The 20,437-nt window shown below is 32.7% G+C and overlaps 3 protein-coding genes across 3 annotated transcripts; all 3 read right to left on the reverse strand.

Annotated features, from left to right (window-relative positions):
• Positions 1 to 1,957: 1,957 nt before the first annotated feature.
• Positions 1,958 to 4,893, reverse strand: LOC11432981 (enhancer of rudimentary homolog). Its single transcript, XM_003588828.3, has 4 exons — positions 4,722 to 4,893; positions 4,545 to 4,644; positions 3,417 to 3,537; positions 1,958 to 2,409 (listed from the first exon to the last, which is right to left on the reverse strand). The coding sequence occupies exons 1-4, from the start codon at positions 4,722 to 4,724 to the stop codon at positions 2,319 to 2,321; spliced, it is 315 nt and encodes a 104-aa protein (XP_003588876.1). The 5' UTR covers positions 4,725 to 4,893; the 3' UTR covers positions 1,958 to 2,318.
• An 810-nt stretch (positions 4,894 to 5,703) lies between these two features.
• On the reverse strand, positions 5,704 to 9,231 carry LOC11425795 (probable folate-biopterin transporter 6). Its single transcript, XM_024775283.2, has 4 exons — positions 8,368 to 9,231; positions 7,687 to 7,788; positions 7,352 to 7,525; positions 5,704 to 6,453 (listed from the first exon to the last, which is right to left on the reverse strand). Exons 1-4 carry the CDS (start codon positions 8,980 to 8,982, stop codon positions 5,860 to 5,862), a joined length of 1,485 nt encoding a protein of 494 aa, XP_024631051.2. The 5' UTR covers positions 8,983 to 9,231; the 3' UTR covers positions 5,704 to 5,859.
• Positions 9,232 to 10,113: 882 nt separating this feature from the next.
• Positions 10,114 to 14,312, reverse strand: LOC11432980 (phospholipid hydroperoxide glutathione peroxidase, chloroplastic). Its single transcript, XM_003588826.4, has 6 exons — positions 13,955 to 14,312; positions 13,182 to 13,258; positions 12,730 to 12,791; positions 11,649 to 11,767; positions 11,402 to 11,569; positions 10,114 to 10,351 (listed from the first exon to the last, which is right to left on the reverse strand). The coding sequence occupies exons 1-6, from the start codon at positions 14,207 to 14,209 to the stop codon at positions 10,322 to 10,324; spliced, it is 711 nt and encodes a 236-aa protein (XP_003588874.1). The 5' UTR covers positions 14,210 to 14,312; the 3' UTR covers positions 10,114 to 10,321.
• Between the last annotated feature and the right edge of the window lie 6,125 nt (positions 14,313 to 20,437).

Below are 20,437 nucleotides of genomic sequence, written 5' to 3' on the forward strand. Positions count from 1 at the left end.
TTCATTTTATCTTGGTTTTGTGTGCCGATTATGTATAAACAGAAATGAATGTATATTTCATTTTTATAATGTATGAATTTGTCATGGTTGATTATATAAAATAAATCAACTATACAACTCTTATTTTTATACACTCATTCAATATGATATTTATCGTATCATTCTCTCTATTTCTTTATCTCTCGTATTGTCGTTGTAGTGTTTTGAATTTTTTTTTACACCAAACATTTTTTAAATAAAATTCAGTACTACATTGGTGTAAGAAATGATTTGGTTTTAGCCAATGATATGATTAAAAAAAGGGAGTAATACTAAAATGCCCAACTTGGATCATACTATGAGTAGTATATATGTGCAACTAGCCTAAAAGTACTCCATTCCAATATTTTGCCACTTTATCACCATTTTCTCCAACTAATTTACATTTTTTTATAATATTTTTCAATTTAGGGCTGCTTTTCAAGTTTTTTTGGGTCAAACGTTTTCCAAAGTTTCAAGTGGCTTCTGACAATGGATAACTCGCGGAAATTCATCTCCAATCTTTAATCATTTGATATAGTGCTTACTTAGAATTTTTTTGAAAAATTGGAAACCAATCTAAAGAAGAGAGCGTATGTTTAAAAATAACGGCTGAATTTTCTAAATAAACGTGGTTAAAATACATCATGGTATTAAGTAGTATACTGGTCAAAATTTGAATTGAAGAATTGAAGTATCATGGTAAAGTTTAAACAATGATGTTTTTGATTTTGAAAGAAAGAACCGTAATACTATAATTTTAGTCAAATCGGTTAATGGCAGCTCATGCTGGTTGGTAAACATGTACTCTCATGTCACCCTTTTTATAAAATAATAAAATAAATAAATATACCAAAAAATAAAATAAAATAAAATAAAAGGGTAGTTGGTGTAGCCACCTCATGGCATGCAAGTTGCTACTACTATAAAGGATAAAAATAGGATACGTGGATGATATTTTGGAGTGAACATTCAGTGCATCCTTTGGAGTGTCACGACTGCCTTGGAATCTAGCAGCACAGTTAGATGACTTTTTTTAGGATGGATAAGCTAATGAAACACTATAAATTTCAACTTAAATCATACTATCATAGTTCAAATTTTGAATTTCAACTCAAATCATAGAAAATGTAAAAGGAAGGTCCAACTATTTGTATCAAATGCACAAGAGAGTGGGGACATTACTGGCCCTCGTAATGTAAATTCTGATTTCTAGTATACTGAAGAAAATGAATCAACACCGTTCAATGAAATGGCTTCTACAGAATCAGTAAGAATCAGCAAATGTGCAGTAGCCTATTACCAATATTGAAGGTAAAGGAAGACAAACTTGAGAGACAGGTAAAATGATAGAGATTTATACTGATGTGGGCATTTCTCCTCCCATTTTTTGGACAGACTTCAACAAATGTTGAAAAAGCATTTGGATGTAACAACCTGGTCCTACCTATACAATACAAGAAACATTGACCCCAATTTTAAAATAAAATGATCTTACACTTACATTAAAGAGAAAACATAAAAGAAAATACACAAGTTCAGAGGATAGATTTTGCCAAGGCATGGTACTGGCACCACTGCAATTGGATCCAATATCACCCGGATAAGGGGAGGGAAAAAGGATAAGTGTCCAAAAAGAGGAAGATGAAGATGAAGAGGATGGTGAAGTATGAGTGACAAACAAGGTGAACAAGTTTTAACATGTGACACTAGTCACTGGTCTTTCCATCAGTTACAACAGACCAATCAAAAGCTAATGATTAAAAATCCTCAGGAAAAAATGAATCAAATGGAAAGAGAAAGACTTGTGAAGTTGCGACAAAAACCGAAAGCTACTATACTAACTATAAACACATTAAAACCTTAATTTCCTATATGCACTTACTGCCTCAACTATAATCAACTCACCTCCACCACAAAGCAAATAAGTCATGCCAGATAAGAAAATGCATTTGCATGTCCTTTTTAGTTATAGATGTTAGGATAGGTAAATAAACAGTGCAATTTACAGCTAAATAGTACAAGATAAGGATTTGTTTAACAAGGCAAAGTCTGCTAGCCATAGAACACTTGACAAATTACAAGGATAAAGTAAGCCATGCCAATTGCCAATAGTCATTTGTTTCTGAAACTTCAGTAGCACTAGCTATTGATATATTATATAATATATAAAAACTGCTTGCAGTATGTGCAATAATCATATCAAGCAACATAGCCATCGGGAGTATAGCCGACATAACAGACAAGTTCTTCCCTTGGTGATTTTCTTTACATTTAATTGCTAAAATTTTGGCGATAAATCAACGTGCCAATTTCTTCAAATGTTGAAAGGTTCGTTCCTTAATCCACTCTCGATCATAGGGAAAGTAAGCATGCTTTGAACCATCATAACTGCAAGTAAAGAACAACCAACTGGTCCTTAACCAATTCCAAGGCAAACCACACATGCACAAAGAAAGCCCAATATATAAAAGAGCAATCGCAGACAGTTATGACACAGCAAATTACAACAGGTAAAGCAAACTTATGACACAGCAAATGATCAATTCATTATGTCCTTAACTCCAGGTAAAGAAGAGGAATCTGGAGAGGGGGCAAGGTAAAGGGAGTTACAAACCAGTGCAACTCCAACACATTACTCCTTCAAGGGTTTAAGACCTCTTTCAAACTCATAATTGCTACCAATGTTCTCACCCATACTCTTAATTTTCATTTGATTCATGGAGAAAAATAATGTCAGTCTACATTAGCTTTACCAACAGAGAGGCAGTTAAGTTTTTATTTTCCTTGATCCAAATTGCAGTGTTTTAAACAGAACAGTCCAATACTAGCTCAGCATAAAATTCTATGAGAAATGAGCACGCAATTACTGAATAAATAACTTATTCCTGAATCATGGAAAGCTCAAATCATCAGTATATCCTCTCTTGCCTTTCCTTTACCATTTACTTTTTCCTCTTTTGTTTTCACCGAATATAATTTAAATATTTTTTTAAAATCAGAAAATACAGTCAAATCATATATCTATTACAAATTCAACAAGATATGAGCAAGCAACGACTTAATAAGAAAAACTTATTCTTGAACCATGAAAAGCTCAAAGCATTAGTATATCCTCTCTCACCTCACTTTTTCTCTAACATCAATTTTTTCTCTTCTCTTTTCAGAGTATAGCCGACTCCACTTGGTGGGATAAGGCTTGGTTGTTGTTGTTGTCTTTTCAGAGTACAATTTTATTATTTTTTGGAAAATCATAAAACACAGACAAATAATATACATACTTATTATTTTTTGGAAAATCATAAAACACAGACAAATAATATACATACTATGTGTACTAACAGATAGATCTAAATTAAAGACCTATGCATGCATAGATTTTAGAGAGAGAGACATACACTAGAGCACTCATGTCTGCAAGACCGTCTATGAAGTTGTAGAGATCCATAATATCATAAGAGATATTTCTGACGGCTGGATTCAAGTCCTTCAGTTTCCTTTCATACAGTCCACATATGCCTGTAAAAACACACGATTAAAACCTCTATTTAATGCTGATGATGAAAACATACAAAGTATCAACAAAGAATAAAGGTAAGCCCGGTGCACAATAGCTTCTACATACGCAGGGTCCGGGAAGGGGTCCCACGCTAATATAGGATGTAAATCCCGGATAGAGACATGTATTGTTGGGCACAATGGTGGCGACACGCTATCTTCCCTGTTAACAACCTCAAAAATAATTTCTAGATGTATTGTCCTATATCACCGTGAAGCGATGAATCATCAAAATATTCACATATTGAGACAATATGTTTGATGTTCAAACTTCTTATAGACTGTCAAAATAAACACCAAGACATAGTTGATGGACTTTATGAGACTAAACCACCTCATTCAGCCATAACTAATAAATCCCATCATTTACCATCTATCTAAAAAAGAAAGCATTATAACGCGGCATTGAGCTTCTGCAATAATTAAAAACACTTTTTTCAATATCGAAGTAAGAAAACGAAAATGAAAGGCTTTTCTCACAAAGTGGGGTATCAAACTAAATTATAACTCCCAATCATAAATCATGTCTAAAGCAAACCACGTTAATTTTGAACGGTTTAACCTACAGTTTCTCTAGTCTTTCCTCTACCTCTAACTATTAGACTACTATACATCTAATTTGTTCTCCTTATTTGGGTTTTCATAAGTCTACTCATCTAATCTGCGATATTTCTCTAGGCACCCTATAGTATGCGATCCCCAAAATAATGAAAAGCATATATTCTTGATGATAATGCACTTTACTAGCATCAACTACATCATTTATTCTTCCTCTGCGAAATTCCACAATCCAAAGTCATTGGCTAAAAGGGAAATAGAGAAAGCCAAACTAATGCACCAAATGCATGCTTGGCAGATTAGATATATTAGTTTATCGGATCTTATTTTGAACTAGAACTGATTCAGTGAATTGCTTTTCACAAATTCATTAGCAAAACCTAAATGATGAAAGTGAAGTGATAAATTACCATCGATAGCTAGAGAGATGGAGTCAAAATCCATGAAAGTTCTGGTAGCTCTGTGGTGAGAAGTTTGAAGTAGAATAATCGTGTGATGATTCCTATTAGCCTGCAATTAACAAGTGATTAGCGATGAAGAAAGACCTAATTTGAAATTTCAGAGAATTGATTCAGGAAAACTCTTACCATAACAGAAGAAGAAGATGGTACTATGAATCAGTCTCTTTCGTGTTGTATAGTTTTTGTAATGGCCGCACTTCACTCGAATCAGACAAGACAAGACCCCATACAGTGGCAATTTCGACTTTTTTCCCCCAAATCTTATTCGACTGAGGTTTAGGGTTTACTTACAATACATCACATGGGTCAAGTCAACCACATTTTTTTATTAAGCATATGCTTTTCGTTTAGAGCTTTAATCAAGATTTTTTATTCATGTTTAATTATAAATTTCTATCTAATTACTTTCCATTAATAGACTTTTAAGGAGATGTTTAATTGTTTTTATTTTGAAGGTTAAATTAATATCATTTAATAAAATTATCTTGTTAATTGTAGTTAAGTTGAATGATACACTTTGTTAATTGTAGTTATAAAAAACCTTAAAAGTTTCTATTGTCTCATATAACCAAAGATCATTTCCAATCAAGAGGAAAGCCTCTTTTACTAAAATAAGAAGAAAATAAGGGATGTTAATATTAATTTGAAGAGGAAGGAGGTGTTGAATAAATATTTCGATCGACTTTTTTCATCGGAGTCTATCTTTCGAACAACCTTTTTTAAGGGTTGAGCAACCTTCAAACATAATCAAGAGCTTTTCTTTCCCAATGTGTCTAAATCAAATTGTGTTCTTTTGAAAAATATATACTGCTGAAGTGACACTGAGGGTGAGGGGTAGGAAAAGAATCTCCCAACTTAATATCCCTTAGTTAATTAAACATGGCTTAATCAGTGATTAGTGGTAAGAATCATTACTGTTATTTCATCAACTTCCCTTGACAATAAAAAAAAAAAAAAAAAAAAAAAAAAAAAAAAAGAAAAACTTGCTGAAAAGTTTATACATTCGATATTCTTAAAAATGAAAGGGTAAGTACTTCAGTAGTAACTATACCAATTTTTAGGGGGATTATTTGATAGAATAAGCACAGACAGAAACTTCTATATATGATTAAAAAAAATCCAAAGTAAATAATTTTCGTGTATACCATTCCTGTTAAATGTTAATAAACATAATCTATACAAGAATCTTATACAAAAATCTTGCAAGTATATGCATGTTGATGTAACTGCATATAGTGGTAAACATGTGTAACATAAAATTTCTCTAAACTTCAGTTTTGGCATTTAAAGGAACAAGCTCCAAGGTTTCTTCATCAATATCGTCACTCTTACTCATTTCACAAACCTCAGAAGAAATCAACTCCTCATAAGGCCCAACATTAGGAACAAGAAAAACCAAAATAAGTGTAATAAATCTAAGAATGTCTCTTAAAAGAACAGCCAACCATAGGTTAGTAAAATCAGTTCTAGTAACATGAAGGGCACGTAGAAGTAACCCTCCACCCCATTTTGATATAAGGCCACCAATGCTATCAATACACATTAACAAAGCAAAAAACGTTCCTTCAATTCCTAATGGACATAATTTTGTGCTTAGTACCATCATAGGCATCCACCTTATTTTGCCTGTGATTCTTATAGCAGCATCTTCAATCACAACAAAAAAGTAGTCAGGGATTCCAATTTTCAAATTCCAACGTAGAATGAAGATTAAGTCCAATAGACCTGATATTGCATATAGGAGTTGTGCATAGAATACTAAGTTTCTGAATGTGTAGTTTTTTAGATACTTGTGGTAGATTAGAACTCCTATTATTGAAGCCACTGCTCCAATTGCATAGATTATACCAACAAACTCCTGCATATTCAAAGGAAGGAAACTAAATTCTATAAGAAAAAAAATGGTCTTGAAAATATTGTCCACCTTTTTATTCTGTTTGGATAAACAGCTTAGTTAAGCATTTTTAACATACAAGTACTTATGTATAGGTTATTCTACAACAAAAGATAAAATAATGTCAAATTGTTTTTATATAAACTATAAGATGTTTTCGTTACCTACCTTCAAGAACGTACGGAAATAAGCTGAAAACGTCTTATGGACATGGCATAACTATTTCTATAAACTCTCCTAAACAGTTTCCACAAGCGTTTATGTCAAAAGATAAGTTCAAATAACTCAATCCAAACACGTCTTTAGTCATCTATAAACAAAATATGGGACTGTAATTGCCTGTATTCAGAAATCCCATTAATCACAACAGTTACCTAACCTAAGCAATTGCATACAAAGTAAGTTCAGTACATTGATCTCTACCATCTGATGTTCATCAATAGCTGAGATCTTAACTGCAGACTGCAGTTACTAGATACTAATGACAGAGAATATATTTCTCTGACATGTGCATAATTTGTTTTCGCCTTATTTATATACGCTCTCCAAAATAACTTGTGAAAACAGCTTATGGTTTATATGAAAACAGTTGACTTTATTTATCTTTTGTTGCAGAATAGCCTAAACATAAGTACTCATGCGATAGGCGCTTAGCGCTTAATTGAGGTGTTTAACTAAACAGATCTCTATTCATCTGCAAACAAAATATGGGATTGAGATTGCCTGCAGTCAGAAATCCCAGTAGTCACTGCCGGTAACCAATATAGGCAATTGAATACAAAATGCGAGTTCAGTAAATAAGTCTTGACTGTTTGATGACTACTGACTGTAAAGAATCAATTTCCCAAAATATGAGAGGTACCTGAGAGAATGCAGGGCCGACTTTCGAATCAGTATACCAGTAAAAATGGCCTTCATGAGTGGTTACATTAAGAGCAAGGGAAAGGAACATGTAAAGAGAAGGCTTCCATGCTTGAGGATACTTTATTGTTTTGTACATGCTTCGAATTGTCGTTCCTACATTTTCCACTACCCCCTACAAAATGTTTTTAATCAGCCAATTTATCATTAACTAACTAATATTAAGAAGAAAAAAACTTATGACAGAACATTATGATATGTGTTGAATCATGTAACCGATATCACTTTGTGCAAATAGGTTTACGATATGGGAAAATAGATAGAAAATTTACTAACCTTCTTCTTTTCATTATGCAAGCCAGTAGTTCTCTTTTCATAGATCACAAAACCCAGAACAATTGTCAAAGCAGGAAAAACCGCCATAAGACCAAGCGACCCCTAAAATAACAACAGAAGCATTCCACTCATCAGACATTACAGTATAAGAGCAATTTAGTGAAAGAACTGCTGTAAAGATTAAACTTTCCAGAGAATCACCAATTTAGTCCACAAAATCTGAAGGAACATAACAATTTAGTTTTTGAACTAAACAAAATTTTGAAGCAATAATCCATGAAATTGAAAACCTTCAATCACAGTCCATTCTATACAATCTCAGAACTAATTTCATAAACCTAAAAAATGATTAACATGATCAAAGATTTTCAATTGAATCATTTTATAATTACATCAATCTCATCAACCAAATTGCTCAACTCCAATCCTAAAAACTAAAACCATGATTCAAATTATTGATAGCTAAGCTCATATCTCTCAAGAACATTAGCTCAAATAAGCCACCGATATGAGAACCTTTTTGAAGAGCAAAATGCAATTACTTATAAGCACTCTCTGAGCCTTGAGACTTTCGACATGACTAACCTAAACATTCTATTTATCAAATAAAAAAGTGTTGATAGCATATCAAAGCTAATTTTAGTACAATTACAATTAAACATACAAAATAGAAAAACAAACCTGAGGACCAAGATGATGAACAAAGAAACCACTAGCAAGATAACCAAGAAGAGCACCAGAACCAGAACAAAACCCACACAAACTCTGCAAATCAGGAGCCAAACCAGGAACCTCAATACTATTCCTTGCAATACAAGCATCGATAGTAACATCAGCAATAGCAAGACTAGCACTCACACCAACAAAACACATCAACGCAGCAACCACACTCACCTCACCTCCCACCGCAACAATCGTAGCAGACACCGTCCCAACAACTCCAGCAACGACAAAATAAGGCCTCCGACGATATCCCAATATCGGAAAAGCATCGGTTAGAATTCCCCAGATAGGTTTTAGAATCCATGGTATGAAGTATATTCCTACGTAGAGTTGAACTGTTGAAGGTTGGAGTTTTTGAACGTCTTTCCAATAGTAATCAGTGACTAGTTTGAAGAGTGAGCCTGTGAAACCTTGGCCTATACCATATACTAGGAATATTCCTGCTATGAATGTTGGGTTTAGGTTGTTTGTTAACATTGTTAGCCATTCTATTGGTTCTGTTAGGATTGATAACAATGGATTTTTGTTGTTTGTTTTTGTTATTGTTGTTGTTGAATCTTGTTGTGTTGACATGGTTGGGTTTGATTTGTTGATTATGTGTTTGTGTTTGTGTTATTGTATAGTCATGTTGTGGAAATGGATCTTGGAGATGGAAGGTTTGGTTTGACTTGAACTCTTAACAGATCGTTGAATTTGGGAGGGAGTGTGGTTGGACTCAAAGTTAGTAAATACTATGCAACTTGGAGTATTTTTTTTATTTGGAAAATGTTTGTTTGAGATATATAGGGATGGGAGAAAAAGACCTCATAAATAAATTGGTGAATCATTTAGTAAGAGAAATAGAAAGAAAAAAAAATAATAAAGTGTTTAAAAGTATAACCGAAATTCTATATCATTATATTTTAATATTAAAATGTTATAGGTTTAGAATGTCTAATAAAGGTAGAAAGAACGAGTGCTTAAATATCATTGTTGTTCTTATTTAGGTAAATTCTTGGATGGATAGTGGTACAATGTGGTTATAGTTGAAATTTCACAATTACTAGATTATACTTAATTTCATTATAAATTTTGGATAACAATGGTAATCTTTAATGACCTTGCTTGCATGATGTGTTTTATCTTTTTAATATAATTTTTCTCCTATAAAAATAAAAGAAAGCATGGATATATGCTAGTCAAACCAGTAAAGCTCCACACAACTTTAATTGGTATGCAACCAGTCATCATAAACAAAAAGTCAGAGTAAAACAAGTGCACAAGTTGTTGAGGAGTCTGGTCCAACTCTTAAGTCATGGGGATGTGTTTATTTCTTGTTAGGCAGATTATCCCTTTCCCACGGATTTGTTACGTTTCTGAATTACATAAATATTGAATTCAAAGGAAGTTGGCAGCTATTGTCTTGAATTAACAAAGCAACCAAATCAAATTTAATAAATTCACAAACTGATAAGGACCATCGACCAAATATTTATGTAAATAAATTTAGCTCTGGTTGAAACTTAAAAAAGAAAGATTAAAGAATCAAAAGGAGAAGATAGGATCCTGGAAAAGAGGATATAGTAATATATAGAAAAGGAAAGGTATTCTTCATTGAAGCAGGTAGTTTTTTTGGGTCTGCTGTAAACTTTTCTTTCTAAAATATTTATATTCAAAAGTTTGAAGGAAATTGAAATATAATGTTAAAAAAATTTAAGTCCGAAATTTTACGAATATTCTAGCCATATATGAACACTTTCCCATTAGTGATAAAACATAGTACTTTTTGTTTCTTTCTCTATAGTATAGTGGTAAATAGGTTAGTGAAGACACCAAACGAATTTACATAATAGTTGTGTTTATTGTTTGTAATAAAATTTAACTCCTTGTGGAAGTATCAAGCATGGCTCTGATTTTGCTCATTCCTGAATATTCACGCAGCAAGTAACTTCTGGATATCCTTCTGCAAAGATGTGAAACGGGGTAGATCAGATTAAGCATAAAATGTTTTAGGAAGTCCATAGTATACGGATATTAATCGTGGATACATTATCATTATAGTTTCTTGTTATTGCAATAAGAAATCCCCTTATATTATTTATGAACCAATATAGTTTCTTGTAATTGCAAAAAGAAATCCAATGTGGAAGCTTGATCTGGTGATATTGTTGGCTTTGGTAGAGTATAACCAACTCAACAAATCAATGGCAATTTACATCAGACTCTGGTAGAGTGAAAACTGGTATGCTGAAGCCCTTAATTAATTAAGTTTAGTGAAAACAGGCAAACTGCTTAACTAAGTGTTTATCATATAAGTGTTATGTTCAAGTCAACTCTTAAAGTCAACCTTAGTCATACATACTATTATCCTTACTCTCACATACTGACATACAATGATACCATATCATACATACCATACCAAGTTATTCAAATAAGAAACTATACGCCATATCAACAATTTGTTAGTACCTAAGAACAACTCATTTTCTTCTTCACTAAAGCCTCAATTGTTTGTCCCTTGCCAGTAAAAGCTTCATTTATGATACATATGAGTGGCAGAGGTATTAATCAGTGTAACTTTATTAAATAACTTGTTGTCTTGACTATCATATATAGGGCTAATTTCAAAATTCAGCTGTGCTGAAAATAATACTATATATTTGTTTTATATGTACTAAAAATTTACGTGAGTGAGAAACTACTTGAATTTAAATGAGAGAATTTTTAAACACTTAATTTTAGCGTCAGAATTTTCAGCACAAAATTTCGATAGTGAATCTTCAGAGCTAAATTTTCCGATATAATCAAATACAGCTTAAAATCAGCTCAAAGACAGTTTTCTGAACATTTTCTTTTAGCTTAAAACACCACTAAAGATGTATTACTCTCATCTTCAATTTTGTCCGGAAAATCACATTGACATACTTGAGGAGGTACCTAACTAGTTAATAATTCATTGCCACCGTAAAAATTAGAAGCTAGACTTTTGATGCTGTTGGAAAGTTTAACATACCTCAATTTGAAAAGGAGAGGTTGTTGGTGGGTATCGTTCAACAACTTTACCATTTTTATCAACCAAGAATTTCTCAAAATTCCACTTGACAAGATCACCAAAAAACCCTCCAGAACTTGACTTCAGAAACTGGTATACTGGAGCAGTAAATGGTCCATTTACATCAACCTGTTTTACAAAACTTCAGTACTTGGTTTACTCACATGTAATCTATTCTGAACTACTAGATAAAGAAACATTATCGAACCTTATCGAAAATTGGAAATTCTGCTTTGAACCTAGTGCAAGCGAATTTCTTAATTTCTTCATTTGATCCAGGCTCCTGCATGCCAAATTGATTGCAAGGGAAAGCTAGAACCTCCAAACCTGGAAAGAAAATGCACAAGGACAATAAAAATGTGTGGCTCGTACAAAAATGTTTTTTGAACTAAAAATCTGAAAGCCGTGTTCAAAGAGAAACAACAAAGTAGAAAATCAAATTTCAGTCACTTTTGAATCTATCATTTGGAAAAAATTTAATTTTCCAGCAAGAGCTCACTCATGTTCCACCATATAGTGACCCTGATATGCTCCTTACATTAGTCTATCTATCCTTTAGCAAATTCTTCAACACCAAAATTGTAATCAGAATGCAACTATGCACATTTTTGTTCAGTTACTTTTAGGGGGGAAATTGTTTTCCTATTAAAAAGCTCTCAGAAAGCTGCAAACAAATAGCTTCTCAGCCCCAAATTACAAAACAAAACAAGGTAAAATGAAAAGTTTTCCATCTTCTTCATTAGTTCACTTTACCCCCTGCCTAATTTTTCACTTTTATGTTTTCCATCTCCACAACAAACACCGTTAAATGCCAAACAGAAAGCAGGGGAATGAGAATAACAATACTAGTGTCAGACAAGTTAATATCCTAAATTGCAAATGGTGGAAATAAAGCAAGATAGGTAGTCTGTATAAATTGCATATAGCATTACCCACGAAAACACATGCATTTTTTATTTGAGGTTTCCCCAGGATATCCTTATACAGAAGCCAATCCTATTTGAGACACGATTAGACACTAATACGAGCATCTCTTCCAGTGAAGATTCAAAATGTGTTTGTCAATTGGGGGGACTAGCACATCTGCTAGACTCAACCCCGTTGGTTAAAATGGACATGTGCTTTACAAGCATAACCAATAGCTTTCCATATAAAGATATGTTTAGCCTATAGAGAAATGTTTCGATAGGAAGGAAGGGTACAAGATCCAGATAACAGGTAGTGACCAATAGTCAAAATAAAAAATATAAGAAATATAAACAAATAACTATGATCCATAAGTAACGTACCTTTGTCTTTAAAATTTTCATATAAGTGTGAGAGTTCCGTGTAGTTTGATGATGTCAAACCGCTGCCATTCAAAGGAAACCATTCAATAGAAACGTAACTCACCATAAACTTTGACATAACTTTCAAGTTATTTGATTAGACCTTTTCAAATAGCAGGAGAAACTGACTTATCTCTCCTCAAGTATGCTTAAATAGAGCATACTTGAATGAAGACTCACCACTCTAACTTGTTGGATAAGTGACACCAAATTCATGCTCTCATCAAGTCACACACAAAGTCACCGACTCTATTTTTGTATAACAAACTAGAGGTGTGTGTAACTAAGGGGAATTTGATGTCTTACATTAGAGGAGTGAGAAAGTGATGGTTCTAAATTGCAAATCCCTCCCGAACATTACAATTGAAAAAAAAAGGGCCGACCACAAATATAAAGTGAATAATAATACATACCATCTTGAAGCAACATTAACAATCAAAAGAACCTTCCCCTTGAATTTGCTAAGAGGCACATCCTTCTTATCAATATCCTGCACCACATAATAATAGTATGATCATCTTATAACAAATAAATTAACATTTTTTTCTTCAATTCCAAAAAAGGGTTCCTCCGTTAAACAAAACTATATGCCTGTTTCGATTGGCTTATCTGCACTCATCTACTAGCATAAACATTGTGAGACTGTCTGGGAGAATTCACGAAAACAGCTTATGACAATAAATAAGCTTTTATGTTAATTCATAAGTTCTCACTAGTGAAAATTGTATCTTCATAAGCTGTTTTTTCATAAACTACCTTGACAAGCTTATGAATAATACATTAAAGCTTACTTATTTGTATAAGCTAAAAAAAAAAAATAGCCAATCCAAACGGGCCCTGTTCTCCAAGATAGCTTACGAAAACAGCTTATAGCATATACGAAAAACAATTTAACTTCATTTTATCTTCCGTTATATAAACAGCTTATCCATAAAACCTATCATAATAAACAACTTATGACATGTTCATAAGCTGTTTTCAGCTTAATTATTATAAGTTCTCCCAAATAGCTTATGAAAACAACAATTAACTTTATTTTATCTTCCGTTATATAAAAAACTTATCCATTAACACTTATCATGATAAACCCTTAACAAATTATCACAACAAAAACCACACAAAAAAAAAAAAAAAAAAATCTACTCAATTCTAACACAACATTAAAATTGAAAATTAAAAATGATACCTTTACAGTAAAATCATAAATGGATTTATCAGTAACAGCTCTAGCGTTGACAGAGAAAGACCTTGACTTCAAAACAGCCTTAGGAAAATCGAAAGAAGTTGGTTGAGAAAAGCCATGTTGAAAAAAAGGTGACTTTGAAGAAGGAATTGAGGATTTTACAAAAGGCAAAGAAATTGAAGGTATTGAATTTGTTCTAGCTTGATTGAAATTGTGAAGAGGTGTGAAGAATGTTGTGGAAGAAGCCATGGAAACCATTTTGCGTTGTTCACAATCACAACTGCAGAGACTGTGAAACAATTTTGTCTCAATAGTTTGTTATATGCGGTGCTTGATGGTAACGGTACTTCCAAAATTATTGGTGTTTTTGTGGATAATGCAATATTTGTGGGTTCTTTTTATCTTTTTTTATCTAATTAATTTAATCAATTTCAAATTTAAATCAAATCTTATCTAATGCTTAAATCAATTCTAACAAATCAAATATAAAGCAATTAGTTTTAGTATGACTATTGTAAGTTGTTTTTCATTTTATTTTTTTTTTGGTGGCCGGGTTTTAATCATTGAACCTTACATATATTATGCATTGTCATTGTCAACTGAGCTAAGTTTATAGGGATGTAAGTGGTTTTTCATTTACTCATTGGCTTTTGTCATATGCTCATTGTAATTTTTTAATAAATATGACTGACTATTGAATACAATCATCTCTTTTCTCTTATTTCTGTTCTTGATTTGAGAAGTTTTCGTAATAAGTTATTAGCACGAGACTCTTGTCAATTAAGAAGATGTGTAATTTTTCTTGATCTATTTTAATTTGTAGATAAGTTTTAATTTTGTATAGATGATGAACAACTATACCGTTAAAATTCTCACAATTTGAATCAGGGTCTTATATATACATATTGTGGTTCCATTATTGTATTTATTTATTCCTTATGAACTCCATAAGAATTTAACACTCATGGATCTTTGAAGGATCACATAAGGATTGATCTTACATATTAAAAATCTATTATATAGTTTATGAAGAATTTAAAATAAAATAAAAGCTCAATTTTTAATATACAAGAGTTCTTGAAGAATACAATAGTGATGCATCTCTGAATGATAGCATAAAAAATTGATTTCATTTTATGTTTCGGTATAGAATCTAAGAGATTGTGGCATGTGGCGAACAGACCTATAAGAAGACAGCCTGAACTTCAAGCATTGAGGAAGAGCATGAACTAAGGTCCAACCTGTAAGATCTAATGCAAATTAAACAATGACTTTGTTTTCTCAAACATAATAGATTTGAAAACTTGGATATTCTCAACACTTTAGTTTCATCATATATATAAACTTCGTTAAATTTGTATGCATTTTACTATTGTATGATATAAAGTCATATATTGTAAGTTTGTTGACAAATTTAGCTAATTGATTTTAGAAATATTTTGTTCTCGATCAATATATTGTACTGATTTAAATTGAATGAACATTGTTATTATTATATTTAAAAAGAAAAACAAATCAAAATCAATGTAAGTTAAGTCCACCGGTCATCATGTTTGTGTGTGTGTGTGTTTTTTTTTTGTTGTTTTTCTTTCGTGAGCACATGTGTTGATAACTTGATATCCAGCTTTATACAACTAAGGCGCACTTACTCATTTTAGGTGACCTTATTTTGGCAACATGAAGAAGACGTCAGAGTTTTCATAGATGCTCAAGGGATTACTTTTGGACGTTTTTCTTATTTTAGCGGGACAAATTTAAGGATATGCTAACTAACTTTAAACGTTACCAAAGATTCTTATATACTACTCCGTTCCTACGTCTTTTTTTAAATTAAGAAAAGTTGTTAGTGCAATTAATGTGTTTATTTTATGTGTTAATATTATTAAATTGTTTTTTTTTTATGTGTATTAAATTTGACTTTTCATATTTCAAGACAAGTTAGTAGTATTAATTAGAGGTATGTTTAGAAAAAAATAATAAATGTATCTACTAATTTGTAAATAAGGTTACATTTAGGAACAAAAATAAAGTCAATCTGAAGGTTACATACACGGATGAAGTAGTTGTTTTAGTAATATAAATCTTTTACTTTACTTAATATCATTAATTAAGTATTATATAGTACAGTGGTTGAGAACCCAAGAGGCTTCAGTGAGATAATTTGATCTGATTAACTATAAAAATGCTACATAGATCTCTAAATTTTTTGAAAGAAATTTTTTATCATCAATTGTGATTGTGATCCTATTAAACTCAACAATATATCTACAATTAAGCGCAAAGTATACTATTTACACAAAAAAAAAAAACTAATATAGGTTGTCCGTTGTCAAGTCAAGTCGATCGGTACCTAATTCTTCAAGAATGAACTCTTTATCGCCATATCAAGAAACTTTTAGCAATAGCAAACACTTTTTTTTGGAGAGGATCAACAAAATAGTGCCATGAGTAACACACCAAAAAGTAATTTCAATGTTACATTACTTACATATTTACAATCAACTTTTTTTAGAGGAATTACATTCACCTTATAAAGTGTTTGTTTGAGGTCTAACAATCATATTTTCGAAAATGCATATCTGAAAGAAATTGTTCTCGATCGCTTGTTATACATGAAAATGAAATAACATATCATATTCACTTGTTTCTTCTAAATAAAGGTTTAATTGCATGTTTGATCCTTTATGTTTATTTTAGATTTTAAGTTGGTCCCTTGTGTTTTAAAAGTTTTAAGTTGGTCTCTTACGTTTTAAAAGTTTCAAGTTGGTCTAAAATGTTATTCACGTTGGAATAAGTTAGTCCCTTCAATCACTTAACGTTTTAAAAATTTGAGTTAACAATATGGGTGGCGGAACTTAACTTATTTAGAAAACCAGTTTTAAAACATTTTTTTAATTTTTTTGTTTTATTAAACTTAATATCATTTTTTTTTTGAACAAGCAAAAATGAAATATATATTAAAAACTCAAAGAGAAATTTCAAGCACAAGGTGTGCTTGAGACAAACAGAAACAAACTAGCCAATGCCCAAACAAACAAAAGGGCTTGACTACCACATATGAAAATTATTACGGATAGAAATATTAGAAGCCTTCATCCACCAAAAAGATTGTAATTTGATTTTCTCTACCACTTGGTGAACAATATGGTCCCTATTTTTGAAGACCCTGCTCTTTCTTTCATTCCAAAAAACTCACATATAGCACAACTAGATAAGTTACATGAAAGTGCGAATAGTACGTGATGCACCTCCAGAATACACAATCTGATAAAAATGATCTGACAAACATAAAGGCTCGGCGGTAGCTATCCCTAGCCAAGACCGGATTTGCCCCCACAAGGCAACATAAAATGGACAAGAGCGAAACAGATGTTGCGCAGTCTCAAAGTCACCGCAACCAATCACACAATGCTGATTATCATGACTATGAGGAATAACACCGTGCACGCACAAATTATCCTTCGTCGGTAGTCTATTTTGTAGGAGTCTCCACGCAAAAATAGAGACCTTCAAGGGAACCTGTTTGTGCCAAATTAAATCCAATAAAACTTCTGATGTCTGGACCGGTTGACTGGTGAGCATTTGGTAAACACCGTTAACTGAGTAACCGTTCGACGGATCAAGTCTCCACACCCACCGATCTGTATGCTGCAAGGTAATGTCAGACAGTAAAATCCTACACTCCCCTAACAACTCCTCCTCCCAGGCCCACAACCGCCTACGCCATTGCCACCCCCCCTTCATCTCATCCTAACTCACACATATCTGCCACCGAAATAGATTTATTGACAGCTATGTCAAACAGACGCCCAAACCAAACGCACAATGGCGCACCGCCCACCCACGGATCCAACCAAAACGCCGTGTCAATCTCATCACCAACCTTACACTCAACATTGTCCCTAACCCACTCTTCACCTACTTCACCTAACCCGTCCCGAATACTCGCCACCTCCTTCCACCACGAAGAAACACTCCGGTCCCCAACCGCCAACCTCCCATCCTCCTCACCATAACGCGCTACCAACACCCTATACCACATACTACCTTTATCGTCTAGTAACCTCCAACACCATTTTCCTAACAGAGAAACATTAAACTCCCTCATCCTCCTCACTCCCAAACCACCATTAATTTTACTAGCACAAATATTATTCCAACCAACCCATGAAATTTTCCTATGATCCTCACGCCTACCAAAAAAAAATTTATAAATAAAGATTCAAGGGTAGAGATTATACCTGATGGAGCTCTGAAGAAGGAAAGGGCATAGACATGAAGAGAGGACAGGAAAACCTTAAGGAGAACCAGACGACCACCAAAAGATAGAAATTTGCTACGCCACCCTGACAGTCTCTTTTTAACTCTATCCACCACCGACTCCCAAAACAACAATCGCCTCGGATCACCACCAATCGAAAGACCCAAATACAAAAAGGGGACCTTTCCTACTTTACAACCAAGCATAGTCGTTGCTTCATTCAACCAAGACTCTGAAACATTAACCCCCACCAACAAACTTTTGTGGAAGTTCATTTTTAGCCCCGAGCGACATCACCTTAAAAGAAGAAGGACAGCCCGCAAAGCACGAACATTTGCCCAACTTTTTACTCCCACAAGAAGCGTGTCGTCTGCAAACTGAAGATGAGAAATAACCATTGAGTCGTGCTCCCCAATAGAGTACCCGGAGAAAATATTAATTTCCACCATGGATTGCATCATAACATTCAAACCTTCTGCAGCCAGTAAGAAAAGAAACTGGGATAAAGGATCTCCTTTTCTCAAACCCCTTTCTAGCGGAAATTCAGGTGTCGGACTCCCGTTTACCAACACATACATTGTAGCTGTACAAATCTTAATATCATGTCGTGGAATGAACTAACTTATTCCAATGTGAGTAACGTTTTGGACAAACTTGAAACTTTTAAAACGTAATGGACCAACTTGAAACTTTTAAAACATAACTTGAAAACTAAATAAACATAAGGGATCAAACATGCAATTAAGCCCTACATAAACTAGGGTTTATAATAATATGTAGTAACGTGAGGTGTTGTTGTTAACTAGTTTAGTTGGCAGAATCTCACGATGAGGAAAGGGTATTAAGGAATGACGTTTTGACATTTATATGGTTTCATTTTCGCCATACTAAGTGTTGTACAATAGTTAGAATGAAAGCAATATGAAAAGTTGGAAACGATGGCAAGGTGAGGGAAAATATGAAAAGTTAAGAAGATCACAAGGAGATCATACATCATATTTTCAATCTAATAGTCTATGGTATGGATGACTCGCGAGTCATATTATTGATCATAAGAATGAGGGGTGGCATGATGTTGTCATAGATGCTATCTTTAACCCCCAATAGGCTTATCTGATCATGAGGATGTTGTTATTTTTGAGCAATGATGATGATAAGTTATTATGGAATAAAAGTAGAGATGGTGTGTATAAGGCAAAGTTAGCTTAATATGATGCAATGGAAGAAATTAGTGTATGTTTGGAGTGGCGTTTGATGAACAAAAACATATCTATTGTATTCAATGTAAATCTACCTTGATTTTGAAATGTTGATAATTGGAGTTTTTGCATTAAAGTAATTTTTTATCGTGATTTTAAGTAAAACGTGATTTGCAGCCGCTCATCCAATCAGAAACTTAATACATAATACAAAGTTTAAAGTAAAAGGAGATTGAATGCATATGTGGAAATTGAAAAGTAGTGGCAGATGACATCAATGCACAATTTTGATGTTATTGTGTATGATCTATTTTACATTTTTGCAAGGTCTTTTTGAATATTAATCAAAACTATAAGATTAGTGTTTTTTTGCATGACACGTACTCCCTCCGTCTTGAAATATAAGCAAAAAAATTCATTTTCTTTGTCTCAAAATATAATCCAAAAAAACAAACTTTTATTCTATTTAATTTTGTTTTTAAAAAAATCATATTTTCCAATAAAAACTTTTTCTTATTCTCATGAAATTAAATGCAAATTACATTTAATTTTCTCTCACTTTTATTTTTTCCATAACCAATTGCCAATGAAAATTATTTTTACATCTTCCCATAAAACTTATTCCAAATAAAACACAAAAAACTATGCTACAAATTCTTATGCTTTAATTTTCTTAATAAGTGTGATTTTTGTTTTTTTGCTTATAATTTAAAACGGATGGAGTATACTATAAGATTAATTTTATAAAGAGACAAGCAAACCTTATTGTCAACTCCCTTGTAAGAGCGATAAAATTTTGTGTTTTTTTTTTTTTTTGTGGTTGAGGTTTGAATCTCAAACCTTCTATATATTATACATCGTCTCTATCAACTCAGTTAAGCTCGAGGATAATTGTGTTTTTTCTCCCGTATTTAATTTTGTTTCAACATGTATCACAAACATTACCCTTAAGGAAATAAAGTAAATTTATTCCTTTAAAATAATTTTTTTTTGGGTTTGGAAAAATTAATCTGATTTAGTATTTAG

This window comes from Medicago truncatula, chromosome 1 (assembly GCF_003473485.1).
Source record: "Medicago truncatula cultivar Jemalong A17 chromosome 1, MtrunA17r5.0-ANR, whole genome shotgun sequence".
NCBI lineage: Eukaryota > Viridiplantae > Streptophyta > Magnoliopsida > Fabales > Fabaceae > Medicago > Medicago truncatula.

What these genes read in the sequence shown, in the direction of transcription:
- LOC11432981 (XM_003588828.3), bottom strand. An exon ending in CATCTCTCTAGCTATCGATG is followed by an intron (nt 3,538 to 4,544) that starts GTAATTTATCAC and finishes GTGTTTTTACAG; the next exon opens with GCATATGTGGACTGTATGAA. An exon ending in GCAGACATGAGTGCTCTAGT is followed by an intron (nt 2,410 to 3,416) that starts GTATGTCTCTCT and finishes CTTTACTTGCAG; the next exon opens with TTATGATGGTTCAAAGCATG.
- LOC11432980 (XM_003588826.4), bottom strand. Translation starts at nt 14,209, where the DNA reads ATGGTTTCCATGGCTTCTTCCACAACATTCTTCACACCTCTTCACAAT. An exon ending in TTTATGATTTTACTGTAAAG is followed by an intron (nt 13,259 to 13,954) that starts GTATCATTTTTA and finishes TATGTGGTGCAG; the next exon opens with GATATTGATAAGAAGGATGT. An exon ending in TGAAAATTTTAAAGACAAAG is followed by an intron (nt 11,768 to 12,729) that starts GTACGTTACTTA and finishes TTTTCTTTCCAG; the next exon opens with GTTTGGAGGTTCTAGCTTTC.
- LOC11425795 (XM_024775283.2), bottom strand. Translation starts at nt 8,982, where the DNA reads ATGTCAACACAACAAGATTCAACAACAACAATAACAAAAACAAACAAC. An exon ending in TGCATAATGAAAAGAAGAAG is followed by an intron (nt 7,526 to 7,686) that starts GTTAGTAAATTT and finishes AACATTTTGTAG; the next exon opens with GGGGTAGTGGAAAATGTAGG. An exon ending in TCGGCCCTGCATTCTCTCAG is followed by an intron (nt 6,454 to 7,351) that starts GTACCTCTCATA and finishes TTGAATATGCAG; the next exon opens with GAGTTTGTTGGTATAATCTA.